This window comes from Ascaphus truei, chromosome 2 (assembly GCF_040206685.1).
Source record: "Ascaphus truei isolate aAscTru1 chromosome 2, aAscTru1.hap1, whole genome shotgun sequence".
NCBI classification, from domain to species: Eukaryota; Metazoa; Chordata; class Amphibia; order Anura; family Ascaphidae; genus Ascaphus; species Ascaphus truei.
In genome coordinates this window covers 439701598-439714635 of record NC_134484.1, presented here as the reverse complement: position 1 = coordinate 439714635, position 13038 = coordinate 439701598, and the positions used below count along the sequence as shown (strand labels likewise).

Sequence of the window (13038 nt, the reverse complement as noted above, 5' to 3'; positions counted from 1 at the left end):
ATTACTATATATATATAAAAAGAATCCCCCACAACTGTTTAACTAACTGCTTAACCCTAACGACCCCCTTTTCCATTTCACAGGAATATAGTCTTCTGTTTTAACCCTTTCAGGAAGATAAAGGCTAGCTACATATTACACAGCATTTTGGCCATTTGAAAGGGATATTTTCTCTCTCTCAGATTTAGATCTTTTATTTTGTTAATGGCAACTGATTACCAGTCTCTTTCTACTACAATGCATTCCCAACTCAAATAGGATAAATATGTGCTTTACCGCGCCCTCAGATCAAATATCCCTGGCTTTGAAGTAAAACACACCGTACTAACAGAATGTTTTGTAAAAATGTAGTTCAATTGTGAAGCCTACATGATTTTTGACAAGATGACATTTTATTTCAATCTATCAAGTAATTTTAAGTGAGCATCCAGAGATACATTGTGGGTAACCTTTCTGTAAAAAAATAAAACATTTGTCAGTAGAATTTTTATGAGATTATGCAAATTAATTCCACTGTTATATTTATCAATTTAAATAGGTAAAGTGTAGAAATTCCAGTTTATCCTGGTTATAAATTTACAATGACAAAACCAGGCCTTAGTTGTAATAGACAGAACGAGCCTCTAGCCCATTGGGAATATAGGCCAAGCTCTGCTTTGTGGTTTATGACAAGAAGAAATAAATTGACGTGGCCGGTACTTCAGAAATACGGTGGACTGCTATTGACTGATGGGTTAGCCCAGGGGCGGGCAACTCTAATCCTCAAGGGCCACCAACGGGTCAGGTTTTCAGGATATCAGCACTTTCCAGAACTCCCTCCTCCTGTCTCTGTACGTTCTCCCTACCTACCAATAAGATTGTAAGCTCCTCGGGGCAGGGACTCCTCTTCCTTAATGTTATGTTTGTCTAAAGCACTTATTCCCATGATCTGTTATTTATATTATCTGTTATTTATTCGATTACCACATGTATTACTACTGTGAAGCGCTATGTACATTAATGGCGCTATATAAATAAAGACATACAATACAATACAATACAATACAATACAATACAATCCCTGCTTCAGCACAGGTGACCCAGTCTTTGACTGAGCCACTGATTGAGCCACCTGTGCTGAAGCAGGGATATCCTGAAACGCTGACCTGTTGGTGGCTCTTGAGGACTGCAGTTGCCGGCCCCTGGACTAGACCCACTGTGCACGCTCGACCCACAAGTATTTTAATGAGCACCCATTCACCCTTGCTCATTTAAACACTGCTGACTGATTAAACGCAACGGTTATTTTACAGGCACTGCCTATATAGAAACCTAAATTGATTTAAAATAGAGTGAATTTATTTGCTTCCTCCCCCATCTTTTTAATCTCGGTTTCAGAACTGAATAGCTTTTCACATTTGGAACAACAAGAGGCAAAGTAGGTTAATTAGTTTGCAATAAAAAGACACGCCCCAGGTACTATGGTATAACTGCTATGTTGGTGGCAGTGCATTGGTCTTTAAAATGTATACACATTTCATTTTATTAATAACATTTTTAGTTTGCTGAGAATTGTATGAAGTTGCTGCACCATGTACATTCCCTTTTATGAATAAACACTACAAAGACAGCCCTCAATTATCATGATCAGCAGAGAAAAGAAGATTCTAAGCATGTAATAATTATATAATTTTCAGCTCTGACGTTCACATATTAAAGTAAAAAAAAAAAATATATATAACACAACCTGTAAGATAACCACACTTTGCAACTGTTACATAAATGACATATTTTGGGGGTATCTTCCAGTTCAATGATAAATGACACGCGGCCAGCACTGGTCAGTAAAGTGTGGAGTGGCTATTTCCTGCATTTTCTCTTTTCTTAGCCACAATCCACTGTCTTCATCTTATTCTTCCTAACAGCACACACTGCATTAATCAATATTAGTTGCATTGCATTAATCAATATTAGTTGCATTGCACTGCAATATTAGTTGAAGCATTGCTTAATATTTTCCAATGTATCATGTAAAGAAAACATCATATAATTCCCAGGAACCCTCATTTGTACCTATGCAGTTGCTAAACACACATATTTACATAAACACGATACACCTTCATATAAGGATGATACGATGGATACATAAGGCACATTAACATAAACCCCTATGATCAGTAACATGTTGCATAGACATAGATTATTATAGCAGTCATAATTTAGAAACATAATAGTGTTAACAGGATTATACAGTCAATTCACAGACATTTCGTCGACAGATAGAGTTGCCAAAATTGGGTACAGGGTATAAAAGTGCTGGTGAGTTTCAGATTGTACCCCACTGCTGAACATGTTGGTGCTTTACTAATAATCAACAATAATAATGATGATAACAACACATGGTGAACATAAAGCAGCCTCTTTAAGTAAAAAAAGGTTTCCAGTACAGCAATACAGAATTGATCCCAATGTTGGAGTGAAACCCATTGTGGAGCAATGCATTGCAACCCCTTCTGGGGACTCTCGTGGCGACTACTATATATATATATATATATATATATATATATATATATATATATATATATATATATATATTTTAAAATACTTAATAAATTGGTGACTTGGAAATGATCTGCGCCTTCATGTCGTCTACCAATGTCAAAGTCTAAAAACAAGCAAGCAGCTCACCACAGCACATGTTTCATTACTGTGCAGGAGACACACAAGAGAAAGAATGATTAGTAATACAAACCAAACCCTTGGTTCATTGAGTGAGAAAGGAAATCATCATGCAAACCATCAGCAAGCAAAGGCCAGAGGTCGTTAGAGGCACAGAACAGGGGCTTCCCATTTTGTCCCTGCAGCAGAGTCACAGTTTCCAATGATCACTTTTGTGACTATGCAACTGGGCTCATATTACTAGCTGCAACATCACAAAAATGACACTGGCAGCTGCTAATTAGCTGGCAAAATAAGAATTTAACGATTTTCAAGTGAGCGGTGTTAGTAAGTGACAATGCGTACAGCAAGAAATATCCTAATGTCGATTTTAAGCATTGCCCTAGCGTGTTAAACTGAACTCTGAACTTAACAGTGTATATGGGCTGCACAAATATGTAGTAACATGGAGTCGTGAGCTCATCAAAGCAGGTTTGGTTCACCCTTGGGTATGAAGGCAGCACATTTCAAACTTCTTATTGCCCTTTGTTCTGAGGTATATTTTTTTACCTGTTGGCGTTGCACATTGTAATACATTTGTACACATACTTCACTTTATCCCACACCCATGCATGCGACATCTTCTTGAGATGTCCCTAATTTCAGTTGACTACTAGATGGTACTTTGGCGACATGTACAATGTGATCGTCCTTGTATACAATATTTACAATACGTGCAAAGACTTACAAATGAACCTGTAAGGAAAAAACACATTGTCTCATTTTATATTGAACTTCTACAATAAAGATGGCCAACAGTTGGGAGTACAAGAGTTGAGAAGTACTCATTGTATGTCGATCTTGCTAATGCGCATAGTATCAAGAAAGGCAACATAGCGGCTAGCTTTAAAAAAAAAAGAAAGAAATTATTTTCAACCTTCATCAATTAACCGAAGAGGCGCGTATCCATCAAGGCCAAAGAATGAAAATGAGTATATCATGGGTACATACGTGACAAAATCCTCCGATGTATAAAATAAAGCACAGGAAAAAAGGACGTCTATACACATCCCACAAATGTCTACAAGCCTGTCTCAGTTTCCCAATTACATTGAACTATATTCACTATACTAAGTCAGCTAGTCGGACTCTCGAACATGCTTCGGCCCCTATTCACTGCAGAGAGAAGCCGGATAATGCATAGTTAACAATGCAATTTCTATGACGTTGAAACATAATTGACTGTGTGTTACCAAGTTTCCAACTACGCTGAATAGGGGCTTGAGTGAATAAAGTCCACATAATTTCAACCATTTGCAGTCAGGTGGCCAAGTAACACATTCACATATGTCCTAATGCCACTTGTGCCACTAATGGCAGGGTAGGGACTCATTTTCTGGAGAATGGCCGTGGATAAACACATGAGCTCATTAAGTATTAATCAGAGTCTGTTTTGTATCCTTCTTCCAGGTTTACAATGCAAAGTCAACAACCAGTTCAGGCAGGTAAAGCTGAAAGGACTAACCATGAATGGGTTGTTGTCTTTACACTTCCGTAAACCAGGCTTAAGTGCTGAACGCTGAATTCAATTTCTTAACACATTGAGCATGGAGCTAACACAATAATACCTTTTGTATTCTCCGTTGGATGTCATCACATAGAATACTGAGCGACACTGCATTTGTTGTGTAAGATTCCACTGTAGTTGAAACACTGTATGAAGTTAATACAATAAATATATTGCACCCCACTATAATGTGACAACTTGAAGTAGCTATTGAAAGTCAACCAGTTACAAAGTTTATTTGAACTCCACTCTTCTTGATAAGGCTCCTACACTCAGCAGATTGATTTGCTAAACGCTCATCCAGAACAGAGAACGGTAATATTTTCATTTTAAACCGTAGTATAACACAGAACATTATGCCTCGAACACATTCATCCCTTTGTGTAGTAACTCAGCGTCTGAAGTGCTTCTAGTAATTGCAGTCACTACAGCTGACGTCTTGTGAGCCTTTATAACTCACTTGTCCAATGCTCAAAGTAACAACGTTTCCAAAGCATTGAATTTTGTTATACCTAACCTCTTTGTTATTGGTGGAATGTAATTACAGCTCAAACATAGCAAGTATACTATAAAGGCAGCTGAAAAGTATATAACAATACATTTGATATTATTACAGATAATGCAGAATTATGTCTCTGTTATCACTTTTCCAGTGAAAGGGGGTAGATACTTTTTCAGAAATTGGGATCTGTAACTCGAGCATTTACTTGGCCCAAGTTTCCAGGAACAGAGTTACAGCAGCTCAGAAATAAAACGTACACATGCAAAAAATTGAGAAAATTAAGTTAAAATGCACATATGTGTATACATTTAATTGTCATGTGTACCTACCTAACCCCTCCCACAGCTACAGTTCACCACCCCATCTATGTTGTATGCAAACTAATCAATATCTGATATATACCCCCTCCTGACTGCTCTAGCATCAGTGTAATGAAAAAAACGCTTAGGGCATCATATGTACACACAGTGTAAGTATCTGCAGTGTTTAACATTTACACATTAGAAGCTTGCATGCAGCCACATCTGGAGCTCAATCCTAGCTGCACATTTCTGGTCTTAATGGCAGCCTCCAAAGAGGCAAGGGAAGAACGGATTAATGTCATTGTTATAACTCAATCACAGTTAGGCAACCTTTGACATGGGCAGATACATGGATTTGCCCAAGAGCACACTGAATGGCTGTGACAGAGGCAAGAATTGAACCCATGACCTTGGGTATACGAGAACAGTTCCTTAACCAATGTCACATCTCTTCAAAAAGACTTTTACAGTTCCACAAAATGACAAACACTGAGAAATAAAAGGTCACTATGCTCTCTCTTTGATCCCTATTATTTTTGTGATATGATGAGCAGAGGCAGCGTATAAAAGCCTCAGTAACTGTGGCTGATTACATGTCAAGCACCGTTGTACACCATAATTATGTGCTTTTAAGCTCCGTCTAGAAAGCATGCGAGTTACATATAGAAGAGTCGTGTTCTTTCTAATGCAGCTTCTGAAAAATGCGCTACAGAGTATTTTGTAGGTACAGGAAAATATGTTTTAAGCCACTTCTAACCATGCCTTCCAATGGATATGTCCTACGTATAAGACAATGCATTATAAAGCATTACAAGGTACATTATGTTTTTTTATATATAATAACTATTGTGAGGAATTTTCCCAAAACATTTTACCCACCAGACCTTATACGGTGGGGTTGGGATCCAAAACATTTCAAATGTTTCATGTAATTTCATGTTTATATCGGAGCTACTCCTCTGATTCTGATCTTATGTTCTCTCTGCTATAATAGTGTGCTCAGTTTACGCACATCTTTTGTTTCTGCAGAAAGCAGCAAATAAGTGGGGAGATAATTTAATAAAAATGAATTTGGGTGGGTTTATCAAATATCTCAATGTTTTTTTTTTTTTTTTTAATTCCTGTTCATTGCTCTCGGGTTTAATTATAAATGCCAGTTAACAACGCACTCGTGAAAAATTCCCCTTGCACTTGAAATGTAAAAGTGATACTTTGTACTGCAAAGCTCTGAGAACCCCTAAGACACACGTTTGGGTGATGTCCCTGATATACAGACGTGCTTAGTGTTCCATTGCCTAGTGACGGTGGATGATACAATGGAGGCAGGTGGTATGCTGTGGGTTGTACTTTTCTGCAATGCCGCAACATTGCTGTTCCCTAACCTGATTAACATAAGCGAAATAAATATATACGGTTGAAGCCTGGCTAAGGATGACCCAGAGCAGCCTATTAATATAAACACTGCCCATAGGATACCAAGCCATTTAAAGTCCACTTTGTGGCTACCAGGGCATTTCATTATGCCTGTAAAACACAGACTGAGCAAAGAGCTTAGTTTTCTTTGAAAAAATAAATACAGTAAAAGTCCCTGAGGTTATGTAAGGGAAAATGCATGTTTCAGTCACATTCGGCTGAACATACTGTAAACTATAACAAGCTTCATATTGTACCTGCGGAAATCTAGAAGTGACCTTGTAGAAGATGGCACTCCCTGGTCATTCCAGTTGAGGAAATTAAACTGAGTCACTGTGCGCGTCTCGTTGGTCTGCAGGTTTTTCAAATAGAAGCTCCGCACAAGAAAATCTTCACACCAGATATGCTCAGAGACCAGGTTTACCTGGAGGGAGAAAAGATACAGGACACAACTTAAGCACATTTTTTTTCAAACATCTGCTTCAAATTACTTTCCAAGAATCTTGTTTCTCTAAAGATTTGTGCCCCGTTCAGGTCAGCTTAAAATTCACCAAAACGATGGGGTCGGTGAATAAAAAGCGTCAAAAATGGCTATCGTGACATCAAGTTAACGCTCACAGGCAATTGTATCAACTCAGAGGCTCTTTCCTCAATAACCACATTTGGGAGCACTTACAGGAATTGGGGGAAGAGTTACTATGTACAATAGTTAAAGCATCACTCCTGGACTCCTGGGGGTACTTTTTTTGTTTTGTTTTGATAGGTTTGAATTTGGGGATCTCTGGAACTGCGTTGATTTCAGCTCCGGAGATCCCTGCCTTCCGAGATGCTTACGTCGGAAGGGGGTGCCGGTATCTCTCTGCTGTTTAAATGTCCCGCGTCACGTGGGCCAGTATGAAGCCACAAGGGATGACGTCAAGGCTTCCAATTGGCCCCCAGGACGTGGGGCATTGGAGTCGCCATTATTTTAGCCCAACTTAGCCCAGCCAGAGCTACTACCGGCACCTACGGCATACGTAAGTATCCTATTTCTACTTTGATAATTCTGTTACCATCTTTTACACAAGTTTACAATTACGAGGCTGATAAATCTGCTGCAAAACTTTATAGATCCCCATACCCGGTATTAAAAACTCTACGTGGGTTTTTCCCTGGATCACTGTGCAATGATAGGATGGAGAGTACTGTATACTGGCAGCGATTACAAATATTTTGTCAATCCAGTGAAAATCTTCTATTTTATTTGTAAGGTTTCTGCAATAGAAAAAAACGGGGCAATTAACCTCTTTACTTTGGAATACAGCACAATTAACACTTTGACTGCTTAACCCCTTGAGTAACACCCTGCAGGAGGGACCTCTAGCACTGGTAGGGATATGGTGGTACTTTTGTTACAACTTTAAGCGCAGATTCAAGCTGAACATGTTGAAGAATTCTGGTTCACTGTGGTTACTGGTATTCTTTAGAAGAACGGCATGTAAAGTTTCCACGTCAATACTCCGTACCTCATAGATGTGGTAGCGGTCCGACCCTTCATCAGGCCAGTAGTGATAGCACTGCTTCACCCCGTTTTCTGCGAGGGACGTCAGCATCACAATAACCACACAGCCGTTCTCCCAGACCATCTGCGGGGAGAGGAAGACACGCCGTGGCCACACTGCAACCGCTTAATTACTGGGTGACATGTGTAATCACAGCACTCAGGCACACAATCAAAACCCATTCCATTCACAGCAAATTTAAATTTCATTTTCATTAGACACTTTTGCTCTGCAGCTGCTTCCAAATCCCCGAGTGCCCCAGCCCTGCGTAGCATTGATAAAGTATTCGATTTAAATAATTTCTCGCAGTGAAAACTCTGGATGGCACAAAGGCAAATGCCACTGCATGCAGAATGTGTATTACATTCATTTTGTAGCATCTAATTGAGGGCAGGATGCTGCGGTATCTGAACTGAATTAAAAAGCATTTCTGAGAACCCATTTGAAATGGCCCTGAAAATATTATTTTACATCTAGAATACATATTAAGCCACTGGACAGTTTCACAATTTTACTGCTACTGTGTCTGCAAGTCTCCAAATATACCACTTAGATTTTAAGCTCTTCGAGCAAGGTCTCCCTTTGCTTTTTGTTGCCATTTAGTTGCTACTGTTATCCCCATTGTTTGTATTTATTTGCCTTGTACTGTAGGGCAGAAACTGGAGTCCCTAAGAAGGAGAAAGATCCACCAGTGGCCGCATCTCCAGCACTGACACTGAGAAAAGGGGAGTTTGGAAGCTATAGAGAAACAGGGGGAAGAAGTTAATGGCACGAGGGAGGCAGTTATGGAAAGGCAACAGCTGTGAAGCCTGGGAGAGGTGTGGATTATGGAAAAGCCATAACAGAGTGCTGGAATTGCAGAGAGAAGAGCCGCTGCCCTCAGGGAGATAACATAAACTCACTCAGGCAAGTACCCAGTCACGGGCCTTCTCCTTTGCCTTCAATCCAGAGTATGCCCAGTGAATGTGGGACCCTCAGGGATGCTGGGAGAAGCTGCAACCTAACTGCACAGATTGGAGAGATTACCTGACAATTGCTCATTGACTGTGGATCAGAGTTATCCATAATCCTTGTGTGGGTGTGGGATCGGAAACGCACAGTCTATCTAACCATGCAATGCATGGACAGCGGAGGGGTTATACATGTGGTTGGAAAGTGGAGCGTTGTAGTGGCATGACAGAACCTACATCTGGGGTGTGATTACATCATAACGGAATATGCTCTCCAGGATGCATTTGTGGGAGCCGACTTCCTAAAGAAATATGCAGTAAACATCTCTATGGCTGATGATTCATGCACAATCTTGGGGAGGAGGTTTTAGCTCATTCTGGTTGAGGAGAGTAGTGACCTGCAGAGCGTTGTTGTTGAAAGGATGATCCCGGGGAGTGTGGAAGATTGGCAGATAATTATAAGGTAGTTTTACTTGAGCCATCCTTGGCTGACTAGTAAGATTTCCTCATTAGGTATTCTCTGGGTCGAAGCAAGTAAGAACAAACTCCAGTACGAGCAGCAAAATGCGTCCATGGAACCCCATGTAGTCTAATCTGGCATGGTAATAGGGACTCTGGAGATGGGTGTGACTTTCTATTTGTGGGAAAAGCCCTCTTTGGAAGAAGTTTGACATGAATAAAGAGCTGTGGTTGCAGGAGAGGAAGTTGAGTGAATCCCAAATACATGCTAATGCAAACCCTGAAATGTAAGGGAGCCTTTAGTGCAGAAAACCCTGACCCCGGCTGTACCAATTTTGCACAACATTTAATAGAGGGGATGCAAAAACAGTCAAGATTGGGCCCAAGACAAATTCTGATCCATTTTCAACAAGTACTTAAAGCAGTGGTTTCCAAACTATTTTGTTTAAGGAACCCTAAGTGAAATTCTCAGGAACCCCCCAATCATCTCGAATAGCATGTCTGTGATCAGATACATTTTAAGGAACCCAAACCCTCTCTAATAGCGCGTCTATGATCAGATGCATTGAAAATTCTTCTATATTTGATACAATTTTCAAATGCCCAGACAATTGCAGGGAACCCTTTAGAAATGCTCGGGGAACCCAAGGGCTCCTAGAAACCCTGTTTGAATAAACACTGACTTAAAGCAACAGTACAAGATCTCCACATGAGAGCTGTCAGGATTCTTCCACAAGTCCTTAGGATACTATGTAGTCTTAGTTCAAAAGAAAGTTGGAGGTGTCTGACGTTGTGTGGATGACAGGAAATGAAATGACCTGACTGTGAAGGTTGCCTATCCACTACATCCGCACAGATGTTGCATGACCTGGGGACCCAGAACAGTCACCCAGTCAGATAGAGCACGGGTGTGCAAAGTGGGGTGCACCAGGAAGCGCAAGATTTTCTGGGGATGGGTGGGGGGGGTGGGCACGGCTGTTACAGAGGTCCCATGCACCTCCGAATGCATTTAAAATAAATGCCGGGGATCGCGTGAGGCTTCTGTAACTTTACTTACTTTGCCTTCCAGCGACGGGTCACCATGGCAACACGGCATCAAATGACACCGCGGCGGGGGGCGCATGAAGGAATCTTTGCACACCCCTGATGATACAGGACCGACCAATGGATCCGCTGCCTCGTGTGTTGAGCAAAAATACCCAAGTCCCCATTGAATCAATATAAAGGCAGAGATGAGTTCCAACATAGCATAATGATTACTAATTACAGTTTGTGGGATTTGAGGGTGCATCCTTTCAAAAGAGAGGGCAGTGCAATGAACTTACTAGGGGATCCAGTCCTGCTGTTTAAAGTCTTACAGTGAGAGCCTCCAGCCAGAGGGCCCGGGACACCAGGTCTGGTAGTTCTTTGAGCAAAAAGGCAAACCAGGACAAATGTGACAATCAATGGTCCACATGAACATTCCACGTTCCACAAAGAAAGGTTGGGCATCTTTTTAGAAAGGAAAAGTATACAGGGATATATTAAATAAGTAGACTTGAGAAGGATGTTGATCCAGGGAGTAATCTGATTGCCAATATTGGTGTCAGGAGGGAATTTATTTTTTCTTATGAGATATCATTGGACGATGTTTCACTGGGGTTTTTTATTTGCCTTCCTCTGGTTCAAAAGAATGTGAATACAAATATAGGATAAAGTATCTGTCGTCTAAATTTAACATAGCTTGAACTTGATGGACATATGTCCTTTTTCAACCTCAGGAAGTAGAATCCCGCGGGGGAAGAAAAAGCGGCACCCTAATTGAAAAATAAAGGCTGGATCGCTCAGGAAAGTTTAAACGTAGTTTATTGGGATAATCGCAACATGATAAAAGGAAATAGGAAGGACGGCAGAGAGCACCTCTGGCTCATTTCGCGTGTATGAGAAAAAGCGCTCATATGGGCGAAACGCGTCAGGTTCTCACTGCCTGTCATAATAAATACAATTGATATATTTTATATATGAATTAAGATATTTTAATACCCCCTGTGAACTCCAGAGCACTGGCATTTGAACATTGGTTCTTTTTTATTTTCCAACTTCATCTACTGTGTAAATATGTAACATTGTATTTGTGAGGAACAGGGCTGCAGTTTGACTTCAGCAATCCAGAACTCCTGCGTCGCACAATGCAGCACCACCTGGAATGCTTTATTGCAATTAATCCAGAAAATTATACATTTTAGATAACAAAAAGTTATATGTGCAGAGATATTTGTCTATTACAGTAAAGGCTATACAGTAGTTTGGTCTGATTTCATAAGTTATGATCAGGCTTTCTGAATCAGTTTTGGAATCATTCTCTAGTATAGTCTGAACTAAGGCTTCAGATAATGTACAATAATGTATCTGCCCCTTATCTGCTGTAGCTCAATGGCACACATGGCTTTATTAGCTTCTAATGATTTGCTGCACAGTAATAATGTCACAAGGTTTCTGTTTCAAGAAATACATGTAGCCACTGCATTTCCGCCTGGTATTCCTGCCATGCCACAGGTTTGTCTTGACCAACTACAGTATTTTCGTGGCATTAAACTTAAAAAAAATGTTTTTGTAACGTTAGATTACAGAGGCTTGTTAACTAAAATAATGACAATCATACCTGCCAGAAGTCTGCCACTGTAGTGGGAAGCGGTCCTTGTGTTGAAATATAAGCAGGATTCCTGGGGTCATGATCCATCTGAAAAATAAAAAAAATGTTAATACTGTATATCTGCAACAGAAGATTTTCTCTGTTTCACTAATCAAGAACAAGGTTACCATTTGTAATGTATATATCTATCTATATATCTATATAGATATATTTATCTAGAGAGAGATATACATTATATATATATATGTGTGTGTGTGTGTGTGTGTGTGTGTGTCAATCACAGTAATCCACATTGTGTTTCTTTTTCTGTTAGAAAAAGCTTAACCACGATTCTGTGTTTTTATCCCAATATGCTATATATATATACAGTATATATATATAGATATATTTATCTAGAGAGAGATATACATTATATATATATATATATATATATATATATATATATATATATATATATATATATATATAATGTATATCTCTCTCTAGATAAATATATCTATATATATATATATATATAGCATATTGGGATAAAAACACAGAATCGTGGTTAAGCTTTTTCTAACAGAAAAAGAAACACAATGTGGATTACTGTGATTGACACACACACACACACACACACACACACACACACACACACACACACACACACACACACACACACACACACACACACACACACACACACACACACACACACACACACACACACACACACAGAAATGCCCACACAATGTATTTACAACAAATATGCAAACATATCCGGCTCATACTGGAAAAACAGGAATAACTAGATCACACTAAAATGTAATGCTCTTTACAAATAGTCAACATACAAAAAAGTATAGGGGAAGCAAGCCAAAATGAGCTAAAAAATGCAGAAACACATTCATAGACATTCATAAACAGATAACACATTTATATAAGTGTCTTCACTCCAATTCAGGATCGTCCCTACACAATTAGCAAATGGGGGTTAGTGTTTAGCGAAACTCGTAGGACGATTCTGAATTGGAGTGGCGTGGTCCAAGGGATCCT

The 13038-nt window shown here is 39.6% G+C and overlaps 1 protein-coding gene across 2 annotated transcripts in view; it reads right to left on the bottom strand.

Annotated features, from left to right (window-relative positions):
* Nucleotides 1-13038, bottom strand: part of PTPRN2 (protein tyrosine phosphatase receptor type N2) — a 1212473-nt gene that overhangs the window by 30706 nt on the left and 1168729 nt on the right. For both annotated transcript variants that reach the window (XM_075587846.1, XM_075587847.1), the window contains 3 exons: nucleotides 12013-12090; nucleotides 7927-8046; nucleotides 6679-6845 (listed from right to left, as the gene is read on the bottom strand). In XM_075587846.1, the coding sequence (XP_075443961.1) occupies nucleotides 6679-6845; nucleotides 7927-8046; nucleotides 12013-12090 (365 nt within the window). The remainder of the gene's footprint in view (nucleotides 1-6678; nucleotides 6846-7926; nucleotides 8047-12012; nucleotides 12091-13038) is intronic.